The sequence below is a fragment of the Pyxicephalus adspersus genome, chromosome 3 (genome assembly GCF_032062135.1).
Source record: "Pyxicephalus adspersus chromosome 3, UCB_Pads_2.0, whole genome shotgun sequence".
NCBI classification, from domain to species: Eukaryota; Metazoa; Chordata; class Amphibia; order Anura; family Pyxicephalidae; genus Pyxicephalus; species Pyxicephalus adspersus.
The window spans coordinates 43,651,575-43,670,690 of record NC_092860.1 but is presented as its reverse complement, the minus strand read 5'-3'; the positions used below and the strand labels follow the sequence as shown (position 1 = coordinate 43,670,690).

Here is a 19,116-nt window from a genome sequence, read left to right as displayed (position 1 = left end):
TTTACCAAACATCTGCAGGTACAATTTTCAAGCTTGCCATGACTCCAACCCTTTATATAATCCCCCGTTCCGTCTTGTCTGCTGTACTGTCACCGAAGCCTACAAGTAGAAACTCAGATTGTATGGACACCACTGAGTAAATATACTTTATAGTGAGGAGTGTGAACAAGTATCTCAAAAGCTGACAGGTTGAGTAAAGAGAATGTATGAACAGAGTCAGCCACACTAAAAAAATGAAGCCACACATAGGTCATTTAGGGTACCTGTAAATGTTTCAACATTAAATTAATTTTTATTTGCAATTACACATTACATTTTTATTTTTATTTTTTTATTTTTTAAGACTTGTACTGTGCAAAAATAAAAATTAAAGACTTACAAGTACTTCTAAAGATACCCAATATTAAAAAAAAACCTTGGATAAAGGCATCTGACAGAGGATGCCAACTCTTGCCCAAAGAAAACTTTAGTGGTCACTGGTAACCTTCATCATCATTTAAGTTGCATGGGGGGTTGGTCAGGTGATGCAAATATAAAAATCTTGGCTGTTATTCTGACCAATGGACCATTATCTATATACAACAAGCAAGGGCACTATTTATAAAACAGGAAACCTAACATTCCCTTGTCGTAATCAAATACTGCCATTGAAACACATAGCACTAGAATGTCTCATTCCTCGTTTTATAAATAGACCTCCAGGAGTGTTAACATTGCATGTTTGTGACTGAGCCAGTGCTTTTCTTTCCCCCTTAGAAAGCACTAAAAGTAGGGGGGAAAAAAACAACAAACGGCAGCTAGTATGGCTAGTATAGTAAACAATGGTGGCATACACAACTTTCAGCAGCTACGAAAAATCCTTCACAGAAACCACTTTATCACAGTCCTGGCCCAAGGGTTTGGTATATGCTTTGTGCCTTTTACACAATTTTTCACCAAACTTTAAGGTTTAAGTTTTAGCACAAAACTGTTCAGAAGGAACAAAGTTACGAATTGCACCAACAAAATCATGTTGCTAGAGAAAAATTTAGGTCTTCAAAACGCTATGGTAAAATATTTGTCCATCTGATTAACATATATATGCGAAGAACAAAACCACTTATACTGCAAAATCATTAAACAGGGAGACTAAGCCAGTGTTTCTCCAGAGGTTGCTGGGGGTTTCATGAGCAATTTGTGTGTCTCTGGTTGATCAATGATCTTTTGGTCTATCTGTAAGAGTGAGTCTTCATATTGACCACCAAACTAATGTACTATAAACTGTGGAAATAGGGAAGACCTGCAATAATTCCCAAGACCCGAAAATTATTTTAGTGGTTCCCCCACATAAACACTGCTCTAGATGCCAACCGTGCTTAGAACATAAATAATGACATAAACCATGTTTAAAACACTTGTATTGGTAAGTGCAAGCAAGAGAGGATTGTTTAATTACCTAAAAGTGCATGTGTACACAAAAATAAGTTAAGCTAAAGACAAAAAAAAAACACAAATACATTAAATTAGTAACCATTACACATACATGTTGAAAGATCATATGAGTAGGGTTTTAGAATTTATTTACACATGTATTCCATTCAAATAAAACATCTTCAAATTTTTACAAGTTGATAAGCTGTCCCACTCCATCCTCAGTATTTTTCTGCAGATCTGAGAGAGGATGTGTGAAGTCAAAGGTCTCATTGATATTTCCAGGGCCTGAGAAGAAAAGCATATTATTTATATGGCATAGGGAGTATATTTCTTAAAACATATATGTCAGGTTAAGCAAAATTTACAAAGATAGAAAGTGTTGTTCCCAACCTCTATAGTTGAAATCCGAGACACTCATTGGCAATTTAAGTGTAATCCACTAATGCAGAAACCTATTCAGAAAACAAACAACTTTGAGCCCCTTGGCTATGAGCTTTTATGGTCTAGAAGCAGTACCCCAAAATCCTGAAGGGGAAGATTTAGACACCAAACTTCACCAAATAGAGTGTAGATGGATCGTCAACTTAAAAGCAACTGAATTCCCTGGACTCAACGACATGACATGTTGAGCCACAAACGTTTTCTTTTTTCTTAAACAAACTTCTTCTGGTTCATTTTTGTTACCACACTAACGCATTTAAAGGGTATAACCATTATAAACTGTGTATTTTGTTCCCCATAAGTAATTTGAAATATACAGACATATATACGATGTAAAATAAAATATTAACTATGTCTAGAAATATTGTAACCTTTCAATTATTACTGTAATCCTAGGGACTGTACACAGTACAACTATGAATATTATTTTTTTATATGCCATGTCCTCCTTGCAGCTATATTTAACTGGAAACATACTAGTCTTAATTGGTTAATATTTATATAACCTTGTCTATCAATGATTACTGTTACCACTGACATGTTTAAATTCCGTAATATTCCCTAATATGCACAAGAAATGGATTTTGCAATATCTATCCTACTGTATACAAATGAATATTTTTCTATGTGTTCATGTACATTGTGCTGTTGAATAATTATTATACTTGCTATACTTAAACATACACCAAGTACGAATCATTGTTAAAAATAAAGGGAGACTTTCTGCCCATATGTCTATTTATACGAGTATACTTCAAACTATCCTCAACACGCAGCAGCTTCCCCCTGCCTCCCCCTTCAGGTTTCATATTCCCATCCCCTTTTCCCACCACTCTTCCCACTTTCATTCTTGTTCTTAGCAAATATTGGTATACCATAATGGGTTATTCACAAATGTAATTATGTTTATATATATTTGACAACAGCTTTGCTTAAACGGCAGATACACATCCCCTGAAGAAGCCAGTCGGCGAAAAGCATCGGGATCAAGCAGTGTCTTACTTGGAACTAATTTAGAAACCCTTATGTCTAGTATATCAATAATACCCCATGATGTTAATGGGGAAGACCCATATTGTGGAAGCATTTTGGTGTGTGTAACTCCATTTGTGTTCATTATCACATACCTGAAAGTGCACGTTTATCCTATATGTGATGAAAAATATAATTTTATTGCTGCAAGGAAACCCCCTGCTTTTTCTTTGATACACAATTATTGAGGGGTGAAGTAGTAACTGACAGTTTAATAGGAGAGAGGGGAAATCACTACCTCACCAGATATATTTTGGACAAGTCATAATTTTTAAACCAAGGACAGCTTTCATTCATCTGGCTTTAAAACCTTTAAATAGGTTATGACTGCATTTTGTAATTGTATGTTTAGCAGCATTTACACAAACCAAGTGTTCTCTACTGTTACAGAGAAAATGTAAGAATGTAAGCATTTCATTGCATTCGGTACTTGTAATTATGCATTTCATAAGGATGTGCTTTTTATACCAACCAAGAAAGAACGTGTTTATTGCAGCAAATTAGGTATATTGCAGTATATATTAGGTATATTGCTCCCCACCACTCGGCACTTTTCAATAGCCACCCAGCTGTTTTTGGGTGATTACAGTTGAGTTGGGTCAGAATTTCTTTCCACCCAGCTTAAAAAAAAAATTCTGGGTTAAACACTGTATTAGTATTGAGCCTACAGTTCTTTGATCACTATAAATGTGGGGGCTGCACTCTCACTACCCCTCCTACAAATACCAACACACAAAATATCACTATAGCATACTTCATTCAATACAATACACAGAAAACGTACCAATATGTATTATATTATCTTTAGTATATTTGAACAAGATTACCTTGTGCTTCAAACACATCTGAAAAGTCATCTGTGGTCCTGGCTCGTAAATCCTCACAAGGAGAAAAAGAGATTAGCTGTGGAAGTGATAGCTTTCTGCCTCTGGGCGATGGAGTGGTTAGATACTCCAAGTCCAATGATAGCCCTTTATCTAATGGGCTGAACACAGCACTAGTATCAGTTGGAAGGCAGGATTCAGATTTTTGCTTGGCCACCTTGCTTAAAGGGGTGTGTTCCCCAATTTTCTCCTCTGTTAAAGATGTAAAAAAGGTCCTTTTTAGAGCTTCATACCTGGTACGTATAGAATCTATGTCCATTTTACGCTCTGTAGTTTCCCAGAGACTGGCTGTAATATCTGAGGGTAGCTCACTGCTTTCTCCTCTGGTGCTGTACCTTTCAACTTCCGGAGTCTGTGCACTAGTTGTGCTGTTAAGACTCATGTTCCCAAGTCCTTCTGGGATAGTTTCATGTAGTATGCCCAACTGGATCACATCATGGCTGTCTGAACTGATGCTGTAGTCCATTGCTTTTGAGGAGTTCCATGAAAGAGTGGAATGTGCAGAAACAGTATCTTGACCGAGTTCAGGTATAATCCTTCTACTGTCTTTTAATTTATTTCCAGAACGCTCATCAAAAATAAAAGTATGATTTTCTCCAATTGCAGACTGCAAGGACTGAGACTTCTCACATTCCTTTAATGGAGTAAATTTGTTTTGCTCAAACCTTTTTGCTTCACTAGCCACAGAGGGTGTCAAGTTCTGACTCAATGCTGGTTTTTCAATGGCATCTGGTTTTCCAGTGCTCAGAGACATCCTTTGGTCTGGTGACTCATTGTGCTCAGACAAATGAGATGCAGACAGGAAACAAGCCATGCTCAGATCTACCAGGCTGCCATGAGCAGATTCTTGCTCTACAGGAGATTCCACACATGGGTCTTCCACTGGACTGGATATATTGCAAAATTCTTCAGTCTGGATGGCTTTCCGCCAGGATGTTCGTATATCTGAAACTATACAGGCAGAAGCTTACTGTACAAGTGTAAAGAACTTCACAGACACTACATCATATTAAACTCAAATGCTATTTTCCAGCAATAAACTTTTGTAATATGGCAGATCCATGTATTAATGGACGACAGTGCATAGAATAATTTGTATTGACAATAGGGGCATGTTCACACCACGTAACGCATGGGCATTGCAGTGTGATTGAAGAAACTGCAATGCATTTTTAATACACATTTATTTGTGTTTCACCCCTCCCCCCTCCCTTTGGCACACTAGCATACTTAAAATACATTTTGTCTAATCTTGCATTGTGACCAAGTAGAGCCACTTCACTGCTGGGGGAAAGGTGTCCTTCAATCCAAGGGGTAACACTGCAGTTTCATGCGGTTATCTGAAAGATCCAAACTGACCACACCTATATTACAGTTAAAACAATATTCCATATTTTAAAAAGTGTTTTTTTTTTTGTTTTTTTTTTTCAAAATTAACCTCAAAATTTGAAAACTATTAAATATCCAGCCAGTAATGTGTGATTCAATTTATTAGTATTGTACATTACCCAAAAGGTCAAAAACATTTGCATGTAGTTTATGTTTATTGTCCAAGCTAAAGTGAATATATCAAACCAAACGTGGTATGTGGCTTGCCTTTCAGGCTGTATATTCTAGATATGCAAAGGGTTTAACTTTTTTTCTCCTAGGGTTGTAAAGGTCTTTTGTGAAGGGCACAGTTCCAATATTTCTTATGGGACCAAGAGTAATGTTTATAAGGTCTGGAGACTAACAGTGTAGAATTTTATATTATGCAAAAAACAAAAATAAAAAAAGTCACTTACTCAAGTTCTCTGGAGTACGAGGAATCTCTTTTCTAGATAGGAAAGGATCAGAAGACAGCATGCCAAGCAAATCATCAAGCTCCATTCCACGTCCTGGCTGAGATTTTGGAGTTTCATTAACTATGTAATCAGCAACCTAGGATAAAGGTAATTGTGAATAGCAAAATAATAAAGACTGCTGATACATTGTTCCTTTTTTCTATCTAGCCCTTGGAAGGGGTACAGATCACCAACCTCACCTTCTCCCAGAATGCAGTTGTCAAACATTGTCACATGTTGGTCAAGTCAGCAATGCCACAATACAATTGGCATCGTAAAGGTAACAAACTGTTTTTCTAAACATGAACAAAATAGATAATCTGTAACTTTGGCTTACTGTACAAGGACAAAAATAAAATTAAAAAAAAAAAAAAAACACACAGAAGCAGCTTAGTTAAACAACTACAGCTTCCTAAAGAAAAAAAATGATTATTAGAGTTGAGAGGCCAGTTTTTACATGTATAAAAATGTATTAAGTTTTAGGAAATTAGGGCCAAAAATCTCCCAATACGATCTACAATATATAGTAACAACTCTGTTGACTGCTCAATACCTATATAACTGCTGCTTAAAAACTTAGATATTACTTTATAGAAACTTAGAAAGTACATAGATATTCGATCGGAAAATGGCGATGGCAACTGCTCATTTGCAAGGTCACAAAGTTTTGTTACTGTGGGCAGACTGCTTGACTTCCCACATTAGTCTTGGAATTAAACGTTATGAAGGATTTCCTGACAAGACTACAATTTCTAGAAAAGACCTATGACAATAACACTTTAAACTCGGTTTTCCAAAAAGTATTGCTGAAAGAAAACTTATCACAATCTTGTATAGCCATGAACAAGAGGTTGTGTTTTTTATTTTGAGATTTCTAGCCAGTTGTGACCTCATAATATTATGGAATATCTAGTTCCATTCACCAAAGAGTATAACAACTCGTTATAATGTCCACCTGACTGTGTACAGATATACTTTGTTGCGCATATAGTATATATTTTTATAAAATTATATACAAACCTGCTGTGCAAGCTGCATGCGTGCTGCACTCATTGCATCCTGCTTACAAGGTGTTGGGGTTTGTGGTAGCACATTACTTGGAGTGGGTTTCCAAGTCACATCAGACCTTTTCTTCTGCAAAGAATGTGGAGTTCTCTGTAAAAACCTCTCTTTAATGGCAGATGTTGGCGTTCGAAACTCCTTACAAGGGCATACAACAAAAACAAACAATAAATTAGCTATGGTTTTAAGTAACTGTCGGTTACTATGAATTTTTAGGGCACTGCTAATTGATAGAAATGGCCAAATAATGGTAACATAATACACACCTGCACAAAACAGCAAAAAAATTCCCTCATGCAGAGCTTCTACAACTCTCATTGTGTACAAAATTGCCAGCCACTCTTTTCTGAAAGCCACAAACGAGTAGCTGGAATTCTTTTTACAAATTTTTGACTTCACAATACTCTGACTATTAGTACAAAACCAAACTCACTTTAGGTTGGATTCAAATACTTGAGATTTAAAGAAAGTTTATAACTGCAGCCAATGAAACAACTGGTGGTTAGCTGATTCACCTGAAATGAATATTTAGCAATGATAATTTTCACTGTTTTTTTAAGTATGCCTAAAAAGTACTTTTCATCTACTTTTTCCAACAAACTGCAAAAGTAAGGACTGAAAACATCAAGAATGCATATAAACAATGCTAACCATTTTACGAGCAATTTTGCTACTCCCTACCACTTTACCATTCACAGCTTGGCTCACACAACTTTATGCTGAAACTTTAATGAGGTAAAAAAAATGCCAATATTGCCAGCCCTTCTACTACCTGTAATGTGGAGGGGTAAGAGCATGTAATAGAACATCAAAGAGGAGAGACTACAGAAGGTTCAAAGTTTTATATACTATACTTTAAAAGTTGGCCAAGATCTAAAATTAAAAATAGTGCAATTTGCCAGCTGAGTACCTCAGATTTATTTTCCCACTGATTTGCTTTTATCCTGCAAAGGCACAGAACAATAAATTTAAACAATCCAATTTAGGAGGAGAGATTATATTAGCACAGAGATTTTGTAGGGTGGGAGTTACCCCCTTCTCAGCCATAGTATAAAACAGTAGCATAATTCTAGGACTTGGCAAAGATTGGGGCCCCCAGACAATACTGGGATTGCCTGGGAGGGCTTCTAACTGCTCCTCTACAGGGAAAATAGCCCAGGATTTAAATAGTGTCCAGTACAGAAAACCTACCAAACAGAAAACTGGCATTTTTCTAGCTGTGTATGTAAACCTTTACCTACACTATGTGAAGTAGAAAACATTTTCATTTAACTGCTATGAGAACTGCTTACCGACTCATTTAATGACATTCTGCGTTGAGAAGAAGGAGTTGTCTTCTGAAATGGTAATGACTTCCTACAATTAAAAAAAACAAACAAAAAAAAAAATTAAATAGCCTACCTGTAAAGCACATTCACTAATCCCTCTTACCATAGGGAAAAGGAGACTAACTACACACCAATGTTTTTATTTAGTTCACTAGTAGACAAGTTCGAACAGCTGCTCCCAATATAAACATGATCTATATTTTCACTACAAAACGTGCTGCAAGTGTACTCTAGAAAGCCTGCTGTGTACCTATGGCAAATGTATGAGTGCTTACCTTCCTCTTGGTGTAAATAGTGTGGCATCCATGAAACTTGAAAAGGAATCGTTAAGATCTTTGTCAATGACGTCCGATTCTTTGCCAAACACATCTGCAAACAAAATAAATATGATAAAATGTATAAATAATTCCTGATTACCCAAAAGTGAATGACTATATAATAAATGTGAAAAATATTTCTTTAAAGAACAGTCCAATTCCCAAACAAGCACTTAAGCTTGTTGGGTAAGCCCAACAGGATCAGTTTGGCTACCTACCTGCTTCTACAGCAGGGGTCCTCAAACTACGGCCCGCGGGACGAATTCGGCCCGCTGAGGTTCTCCATCCGGCCCGCCGGCCGCCCAGGCTGCTTCTCCTGCTTGAGCTCTGGCTGCCTGCCATCTGCACTCCAGGGAACCCGGTCACGTGACACCACTGTTGCCGGGGTAACGCTGGAGCTGTCGGGCTGAAGCCATCAGGCAGAGAAGGTATGAGCAGAGCAGAGACTCACTGCTGCCTTCATTCCCTGCTCACTGCAGCACAAATGTACATTTGTAAATAGTATAAACATACTATGCACATTGATCATGTACATTTGTAAATAGTATAAACATACTATGCACATTGATCATGTACACATGTGCTGCAGTGTGATCCAGCCGATGTATGAAGGCAGCAGTGACAGGTAGCAGACACTGACAAAGTTTTTTTAGCAGTCCTTTTTTACTTAATAAAAAGTGTGGGGTAGTGTTGGGTGTATAAAAAGAAGCAAATTAATGAATTGCTTGAGATTATTCATTTGCATGGAAAATGCAAGATAAATTTGCATTTTCAATACACAGTGAAAGTTCAAATTTATCTGTGCATTTTCCATGCAAAGGAATAATCTCAAACAATTTTAAAGCCAAAGTAAACGCCACTTTTTTTTTTTAATGAGTGGCAAGTGTGCTGTGCATATAGTATTGTTCTTTCATCCTTTTTTATACAATAAATACGTTTTGTGCAGTGTGCATAAGAATGTTCTCCTGTTTTTTTTCAAACTATAGTATGGCCCCCCGACAGTCTGAGGGACCGTGAACCGGCCCCCTGTTTAAAAAGTTTGAGGACCCCTGTTCTACAGCATCACTTCTATGCTGGTAGAACTAAATTAACCATATGTCACTGGTACCTTGCTGGCAAGAGATTCATCTGCAGTTTAGCCAGCTTAAGTGAAATATTATATTAATGTAGAAGCAGTATAGGGATCTCTGTACCTACCCAATCAGTGTCATCATGACTAACAACACAGTGCTTTAAAAACATGCGCTCACCCCTAAAGCCCAAATACCACAATCAAGAACTTTAATGAGGGTTGTTTTTTGTTATATTTTTCCCTTATGGACGCTCATAGTCATACTTTATTGCCGATTTATTTATTATATCTCCTTGTGCCTTTATGTTATTATGTAGATACACACTTTTTTCTTTTGTACTAATTTTGTAATTGTACTTGCTAAATCTTTCAGTACATACTAGCTTGCTGGATGCCCATAGAGGAAAGGGTTATGTGAACTTTTCCCTTTCTATTTAATTTCAAAGTTGATCAACATTGTGTATACAAAATCTGTGTAATTGTGTCAAACAGACAAAAAAAGATCATTTAATCATAATCAAGTGCACTACAATACTTAAACTACTTACTAGTGCCACTTAATATGCAAAATCACATTTTCAAGCTACTCCCTCCCCCTCCCAAGTAGTATGGAGAGATTATACCACAGCAATGTTTCAGAAATTGAAAAGTAGATAAAAACTGGTATTACTACCAGCGATTTTTTTGGCAAAAATTTGTATACTCATGTGCGGTACACACAGAAAAGAACATCTTACCTGGGAGAGAAGTTGTGTAATGGCTAAAAACGCTGCACTTTAACGCTTCTTCAGCTGCAGGGTCAAATGAAAAAGGAGTAAGCGGTGGCTGGAGTTCAAGAACCTAATAAAGAGGGGAAACGTTTAATTAGAAATAGTTAAGGGTTTGCACACATTGTTTTAAAATTCAGATTCAACTCTTTTTGGAGTTCAATCACTGGAGCCATGAAAATCAGACAAACTACAGTCACCGTGTTGTATTGCCACACAGCCATAAAGATATTAGACAACCAGTTTGCAGTTTTCAAACATGACATTTGAAGGGGTGTTAAGTTTATGTTCAATATAATTTGTTGCCCTTTGTTGCATTTAATGCAAAAAAGAAATACGATGAAATGAAAGACAACGAAGTTTGCATTTTACTTTTGGTATATTCACTTCAAAAATTAGGTCATTTTTACTGCAATCACTCCTAGAGAAACTTAAACCCTAAATTGTGATCAACATTACATTTTATATTGCCATGGCAGAATGAAAGGCATACATCTACTTAGCATAAAAAAAATTATTTATATTACATTGGGCTTGCGTGCAATTAGATCTTGTTATATTTCAATAAAAATATAGGTATAAATAAAATTACTTACTGGGTTCAGTCCTCTAAAGAGGCCAAAGGGTGACTTCCCAAGAATCCTCTTCCATTTTTTCTCCCAGTCTTTCTGTTTTTCAACAATCGACTTATTAATAGAAACAAGATCTTCTCTCTTTATTTTATGTCTAAAATAGTGAGGATCACAGGATTAACGCCTAAAACAATAAGTATTAAATGCACAGGTCCATCTAATGGTCATCATACAAGTTAAAACCCGAGAATGAACTTAAAAAGTTACCAAAGCTAGAATACAAACATATTAGGTATAAAGCCGATATTTCAATCAAAACATGTGCGGTAAAGCTTTAGATTACAATTTGTGTCTGCTCCGTATCTGTCCGTGACGATTTCTCTCATTTCGCCCCGGTCATCAGAAAGCATTATTATTCTAGGGGGATTTTGTGACAAATGGAGGAAAGTTAACCACCATCTGTGTATCAACCTCCCATCTGAACATATTTTACATGTATTAACTAAGCAAGTATTAGGGAACTTTAAAGCATAATGCTGCTGCATTACTGGTTTCCAGAGTTTTGTCAAGGTGTGCAAGTACACAAGTATGCTAACTTTTGGGCCAAAGTGACCCCACCACCACTCCAAGCACAGGGACAGCTGTGATCTGTCGTCTTCACCCATTTCTATTGGCTGGGATGACATAACTCCCAAACATGTAAACGGGAGATACTTTATCTTAGCACAGAAACATGACGAGACTATACACCAAGCTGTGAATGCACATATTAACTCTTGTAAATAAGCCTTGCTGTCAACAGATCCTGTGGTCTTGGAATTTCTAACATAAAATCACAAGTCGTTGGTGGGTGGTTAGGTTGTGTTATAATCTGCAAGCATGCCAAATATTACACACACTTTTTATTCTCTATTACCATGCAGTTAGTCCACCATGATCATCTTTGGCCACCAATTATGCAATGTGAGCTAAGAATAGAGCTATATTCTACACTGAAACGTGTCAGTGCTGTGCATTTTAAATAAAATCAAAGAACCACCAGGAGCATCTCCCCTGTGCAAAACCTCCACCTTCTGATGACACACAACACATAAGACATGCATATATGGACAGTAATACCACTTTTTGTAAAAAGGGCTATTTTCAGACCTGCTTAGTGAAGCAGGAGAAATTGATAGACAAAAAAAAAAAAAAAAAACAACAACGAAGTTTTAGTGTTTTATGAATTGTGTGTCCTTTTGCTCTGGACTTTGCTTCACCTTGTGTGTTTCAGTCTTGTAAGGACTTCGGTTTCAAACTTGGTCTTTGCAGCAAGATAGTGAGGGTCAACTTGAAGTTCTTGGCCAACATTGTAGCTCTGCTCCAATTTGATAACTTTTAAAGCTTCATTTAGAAGCTGGACAATGGTTATAAGATTTACTTTTCCAGCTTCATACACATTTTCTATTTGCAGCTGTAAAAAGAAAACATGAAAAGGTTAAACTACAATGTTGTCAGTTAAGATTATTAAAAAGTCATTTATGATGGCACTATTAATGATTTTGCAAAGTACCATGCTATACATACACTTCTACATTCTCCCAAATATACATAATACCGATATACGCAGAGTACTCTTCTCCTCTCCACTCATCAGAAGTTAAAGAAATAATTACTTTTTGTTTGTTTCATCCCTGCATACTGAACAATGTAATTTGGTATGGTGACTAAAAGAGATTAGAATCTACCAGCACATAAAGTCAAGAAGAGACAGAGCATCAACATCCCCTGATGAAGGCAATCAAAAACATTTTTTATTGGGCCACATCTGGCTAGCTCACACCTTTGTGTCCCTCAGTGAACTAGAGCATCAAGTGCTAGATTTTTGTCACAGGAGACAATAGTCTCAGATGAATATCTAGAGCAAGTACAGGTGCCTCATGATGTTTAGTAAGCCCAACCGACCAATTTACCAACGGACAATTGTAGTGCCCACAGTGGATAACCTACAGTAATCGCTTGAAGGATCGTCATCTATAAAATTGTCAATTATTGTTTTGAGCGCCAAAATTTCAGTGTCTGTAAATAGCTTAAGAATTTGGATTAAAAGAGGTGATGAGAACTACACTTCCCAACATAGCCTAGCAGCTAAATAACTGAATATTTCATGCTCCTTTTATTGGGATAGAATGATGCAACCTGCAACTACTACCTAAATGTTTCTTAAAGTGAAATAAACCTTTTCTGAATTAACAAAAACATGCACTTATGACTCTCATATGGATTCCATGCACTTTGCCATACTGTTCAAGTATAACATGCCTTTATTCAATGAATGACAATATATGACTTACCCTATGCATTTCACTTTCAATTCTGGTCACTAATACACTGGGAATGTTCAGAGAAACCTTTGTTCCATCCAAGCAATACTGGTCAACATCTCCAGCAACAACTGAATCCACAACTTCCACTTCTTTCTCCACAGCTTTTAGGTTCTCCATAATGTTCTCCCACAAGCTGCGCACCTTAGTTAAAAAATATCATAGCTATATTATAGTAAGTTGTGATGTTTTCATTGACTGATTTAGCTATGCTCACATTTGCAGTTATGCAGAAAGAAAGAAAAAACCCTATTACAAAACCAAAAACACACAATAAAAGTAGTTAAATGACTTAGAAAAATCTATTAAGCATGCCAACATACCTCCTTAATTTTATCTTCTTTATTTACATCAGCACTTTTTACATTTTGAGTCGCTCTAAAACAATAAGAGATTAATGTTAAAGACAATATGTGCGTCGATATTTTACTGTAGGTAGAAATTAAATCCACCAAAAAGCCAACATATTTCAACAGCAACCGATCATCGAGTGGGTAATGTAACATTTACAGAATATAAATACAATATAACAACTATGCACTTGATGGCCTGTATAATCTGATCTCCATTTGCTACAATATTACCAGGTGCCAATTCAAATTCCAGTGTCCTCTGGGCAACACTGCTCAGATTTATTTAAGCTTTGTGTTGTGAAATAGTAGGTGAACACACCACACAGGATATTGATTGAATAAAAGTAATGAACAGAAAAAAATTTGGAGCCAGCAGCCTCTAAAAATCAATTTGCAAACAATATATTCAAACAACATCTTGACTAAAATATACTATTAGAAAAGTTAATACATATGTTATACAAAAGTAAAAACACAGTGCAGTTATGTCTTACACACTACTCTAGTTATAAACAATCCAGTAAGTATTTGTATGGTATTCTTTTCAAATTAGTGGTGGTAGTGATAGTTTGAAGTTCTGCATTCCTATTTATCCAGGACAGATTAAACGTGCAAACTAAGCTAAATGGGCCACAGTATTTAAAAAAAAAAAAAAAAAAAAAATGAATATGTAGGATTTATTAAACTAAAAACCTTGCTAAACAAGATGTATATGATTTATTGAACCTTTTTTATTATTTATATATTTCTTTTAGATACATGCAGATTTTAGCAAGAAAAACTGTTGCAGAACTTTTCAGGTCTTACCTGTAATCGAGACTAGTCACTGCTACTACCTTTCTTGTGCAGGGTGACTAGTCTTGTTTTCTGCAGGAAGGAGTGCATGAATCTCTCCCAAAGCTCTGCTATTTGCACAGTGACAATGTCCCCACTAAGTTTAAAAAATATTACCGGGGTCTGCAGGTGCAACTGGTGCACACAAAGTGGATATATAGCCTTTGTGCTTTAGAAATCAAAAAAGAAAAAAAAAAAATTGTGCACTTTGACTTCAGCTTTACATACAGAAAAACCTTTAAGGTTACACTCCAGTTGAAGTTTTGCAGCATAATCATATAGACGTTAAAAGTTATTAGGTTGAGGGTAATGAAGTCAAATGGGAGCATTTACATTGGTTTGGGAATGTTGACTCATTTACTTAAATTTACCCAAATGGGAAATCCTCTTCTCTTATAAAAATTGTAGTTTCTCAGAAAGGTCATGCATGAAAAACCAAATCATCCAAAAACACTTTAGCTGAATGGGGTATAAAAATTACCTGCATTGGTTCTGCAAAGCCCCATACTCCGAGCGCAAATCTCTTATTTGCTTTACAAGCAACCTTTCAGGAAAAAAAAAAAAAGTTACTTTTTAGATATACACTTATACACCTAATCTGTCAAAACAGATGCATGTATTACTTCTTATTAGTAATAAAACCAGAAAACTGTTACAGTGATCAGAACCAATCACTGAACAGTGAATTCCTGCAATGTGGGTTTGAATCTCTTGATTCACAAGTATGTATCTGGCAGGGAATTACTGTAGGACAAATTATGCACATCTTAAAAAAATTATATTAAACAAATGATCACAATACAATAATAACTTTTCAGTACTACTTACTGGGCTTTCTTCTGGTACTCTCTAATCACAACGTTTTCCCTCTGCAGAATTTGTAGGTATCCGTAGCGTGCAACCTTACTCCTTGCCATAGCCTTTTCAGGGTCCTGAATTCGCAACTGAAGGGAATCAGGAATATAGGAATTTGTGCCTATGATACAAGAATTTTGTTTAAATACCAAAATGAAAAAAAACTAACGCACAACCAAATACAGTAGACTACTTTATGCCATCATCCCATCTACTGGACAACAGTTAACCTGTCACCTATCTGTTGATAAGTTGAAGATAAGTCCAGGGGTACAGAAACCATTGCTTAAAATATAATGTAAAATGTAATTCATACGGAGAAAAAAAAAAATTACAGTTACCAACTGCCCAGGCTGAGCTATTTAACTCACCATCAATATGTCTCTTAATATGTTGTAACATAACATATCTGGAAAAATGGTACAAGAGTTGCACAAACTTAGGACCACCAGGTGAAAGAAATATTGATGCAACAACCTGCGGAAAACCATTCCCAGCATCTTCCTATAAGAAAAGTTACATTTACTACAAGAAGAAAACGTAAAATATTTAAACACAACAGAAAACAAAAGAAAAGGAAAAAAACATGAAAAAATTATAGTTATAGTGATAAACTACAAATTAAAAGGAAATACTTACAGAAATCTTTCTGAGCCAATCATATGATGCCTTTCTAAATTCAGCATCTTTCTTCTTATCAAGTGGGGGCCAACAATGCCTAGTGGAGATAAGAAATTTGGGTAAACAAACATCTGGCTGCCAAGGAATCATGAAAATATCAATATAAGAGATCAGAATTAAAAGAAGAAAACTTTATATTGCTGGAAGCAAACTAACTGGTAAAAAAAATAACCTGATCCTATATTCCAGTTTTACTGCAGACACCTTCATCACACACAGCCATGTATGAAGTGATGTACAGCATCTCGACTACGAAAGGCAAGGCCTGTCATAAATATTTTGTTTTTGACACATCTACATATTTGATTACCGCTAGATCATTGCCAAGATTGCCATTACTACAGATAAATAAATATCAGTTCATATGTGGGATGCAAAAAAAATTCTGTTGGCTGGATAGAAAAAAAAGCTAGAAAAATCTCAATTAAAAATGTAGTCCTTTTAAATTTAAATACAATTTTCGCAGAAGGGTCTGTTGATTTATCAAATAACATGAACTTGTACGCTCCTTTTTTTTTTTATATATATATTACACATTTATATATTGTATATTTAGCAATATTTGTGCCCAGTTGATAAACACACACATATTTACACATTCTGAACAAGCAGTAGAAGTGCTTCATACATTTTTACCATTCATATTTCTAACTTTTCGCATAGGGGAGTTTAATTTTCAAACAGTTAATAAAAAAAAAAAGAAGATTTTACCAGGCTTCCAGTGCCAGCTATCAAAAGTATACAATCAGTAACTAAGCTAAGGCATACCTTCATAATATCACCGACTGGTTTGTGTTAACACCATTGCCACCAATGATGTGAGGATTACAGTAGCCAGGAATAAGTTTATATTTTTTCTGCAGACTGTCAACTTTTTAATGATCATATGTACAGGCCTTGGAATGTGCTACCCCCTTAGGCCACCAAGGTGATCAGTTAACCTGTCATTCAAGAAAACTTGAAAACATTCATTACTGTTGATCGAATGGAAAGCAGTGGGAATACAGTGCTTATCACTGACAACTGCCCTGTAAATATATACAACCTGTCACTAAATGATCACTGCAATGGGGTGTAGCAGTGTTCATTACCACAAGTCACTGTCTGTAGTTTGGGACAGGAGCACCCATGCCAAAGACGTAAGGGGCCTTATGCGCTGTGTCCATCCAATACCATTATGATATTTAGGTTGGCGAGGGCTAAAAAGTCTCAGGCATAGTGAACATAGTGTATTGAAAACATTGTCAAGCAGTTAAAGTTCAGTTTTAGTGAACATTTCCTTCACCCTTTAAATTAAAGTTACTATTATGTACTACCTACATTCAGCCCATCTCCCACTTACATTTAGCCACAGCTAAACAATCCCAAGCTGCACTAACATATGTGGCCAGCCCAAAGCCTATTAAATTTAAATGGAGGCAAGATCCAAAAGTGCAAGGGGTGGACAGAGCTAAGCAATCTTTAGTAACAAAAAGGTATGAGACGCGGAACTATGTTTTACCTGAAAACATCTCTACACTGCACAGCATTGAGTTTTGAAAACAAAAAGTGGAAGACCACATAAAATGCATCCTTGTTGGGCTTATCAAACATGTTCCTAGAGAAGAAAAAAACAAAACATTAAAAGATGAACAACCAAAAATGTTTAAAATAACACAAAAGAAAGAAAAATTTGAGCATGTACCAATACATTTTGTTTGCAGGAAATTACAGTGTTATATGTTCATTAAGCCAAGTATTAAAATCACCTTCCTAATACTGTGCAGGTCCCCCTTGTGCTACTAAAACAGCTGTGACCCAACAAGGAATGGAGATAAGGACTCCTAAAGACCCCCCCAAGCTGTCTTGTGGTCACCAATTGTCACTGTTTCCCCCTTAATGTCTCATCCCCATTGTCTCCTCCGACTGCCTTCTTCCAGTAGTGCATCCTTCCCCAAGTAAATGAAGAACAAGCCATTCACATGATCCTATAGAAAATACAAATGCATTAAACATAATCATCTTTCTGTTGATCACCGATTCACTTATACGGGTTCACATGCCCACTTCAGGCGCTTTCGGCAGTGGGTCCACATGGGCACATATGCATCGGACACCTCTCTGTAATGGGCAGCCTAGAGATCAGCAGCATTATGTAAAATTAAGGATATTGTGCAGAACCAGACCAGACAAGCCTCCCCTTTCCTTTCTTGGGTCACTTTTAATATTAGGTACTAAGAGTTCCTGGTTGATGTGTCCCGTTATGTAACCATGACAATTTGGCCCTGGAAAAAGTCACCCAGTTTCTGCAGCCAACAAATCATCAGAATCTGCCACAAGCACCCAATATACCTCAGAAATAAGCCACTAGAACACATTATTCATTGCTGGTAAAGCCACCCACTGCTAACATGAACGTGTTATGTGCACCTATCAAGACATTCATCGTAAGGGGGGGGCATCGGACATTCACCGGGGGGGGGCAAGTGACACACATTCACCAGAGACAAGTGACACACATTCACCAGAGACAGGTGACACACATTCACCAGAGACAGGTGACACACATTCACCAGAGACAGGTGACACACATTCACCAGAGACAGGTGACACTTACACGCCAAAGGAGACATGGGCCAGGGGTTTGCTGAGTGCGGCGGCCTCCGCTCCGGGGTTGAAGCCCAGGGCCTGCAGGGTCATCCATAGGTGCTCCTTCCTCCAGTGGGGATGTGACCGGGCGCTCTGCATGTTGCCAGGGAATGGCGCAGGCCTAGTTGTAGTTGAAGCCAGTAAGGAAGAATGAGAATTATGAAGACGAGCTGGAAGTCCCTGGGTGACGGCTATACAATGTGTCGGCGCTATTCAGGGAACACAGCACTTATCCTGTCACCATATCAGATAAACAAAGGTAAATATGCTTCGGCTACTCGTAGCTCTACTCGCCAGCAGCCAGGCACTGATCGGCGCTCTCCTTTCCCATCTTTCCAACAATACTAAAAACTTTTCTGGCTGCTGAAGAGGACGTCGCCATCTTTTCCCTAGACCCGCCAAAACAGCCTGTTCACTTTAACCAATCAGCAGGCTGCACCGCCCCATCCCAGTACTAGGCGAGGCGGGGAGGAGTATTCTGTGGAGTCAGCCAATGACGGCAAAAGAAATATAAATGGGCGGGAAACAAATTAGAATAGGAGCAACGCAGACGCACACAGTTGTTGTGCGCGCTCCCGTGCTCGTGCCTGGCTCTGCCAAGCTCTGGCTTGTGTGGTGATACTTCATGTTTCTATGAAATACACAATATATCATAACAGTGGTCGTGTAACCGGTAGTCTGTGAGAACAAT

The 19,116-nt window shown here is 37.1% G+C and overlaps 1 protein-coding gene and 1 non-coding gene across 2 annotated transcripts; both read right to left on the bottom strand.

Moving 5' to 3' along the window:
- Positions 1-268: 268 nt before the first annotated feature.
- On the bottom strand, positions 269-18,892 carry HAUS6 (HAUS augmin like complex subunit 6). The gene is made up of 17 exons (XM_072404397.1): positions 18,394-18,892; positions 17,299-17,394; positions 15,756-15,834; positions 15,488-15,620; positions 15,090-15,237; positions 14,743-14,805; positions 13,398-13,452; positions 13,045-13,218; positions 11,971-12,164; positions 10,736-10,865; positions 10,110-10,212; positions 8,259-8,352; positions 7,948-8,011; positions 6,614-6,793; positions 5,555-5,690; positions 3,714-4,721; positions 269-1,698 (listed from the first exon to the last, which is right to left on the bottom strand). Exons 1-17 carry the CDS (start codon positions 18,522-18,524, stop codon positions 1,601-1,603), a joined length of 2,886 nt encoding a protein of 961 aa, XP_072260498.1. The 5' UTR covers positions 18,525-18,892; the 3' UTR covers positions 269-1,600.
- LOC140327892 (small Cajal body-specific RNA 8) lies at positions 11,058-11,188 on the bottom strand. The gene has a single exon (XR_011920177.1).
- Positions 18,893-19,116: the final 224 nt, after the last annotated feature.

Bases quoted from the DNA above. Each gene is read 5' to 3' on its own strand.
- HAUS6 (XM_072404397.1), bottom strand. From the start codon at position 18,524: ATGCAGAGCGCCCGGTCACATCCCCACTGGAGGAAGGAGCACCTATGG. The intron at 17,395-18,393 runs GTAAGTGTCACC...TTTCTTCTCTAG, and splicing joins GCCCATGTCTCCTTTGGCGT to GAACATGTTTGATAAGCCCA. The intron at 1,699-3,713 runs GTAATCTTGTTC...TTTTCTTCTCAG, and splicing joins AGATGTGTTTGAAGCACAAG to GCCCTGGAAATATCAATGAG.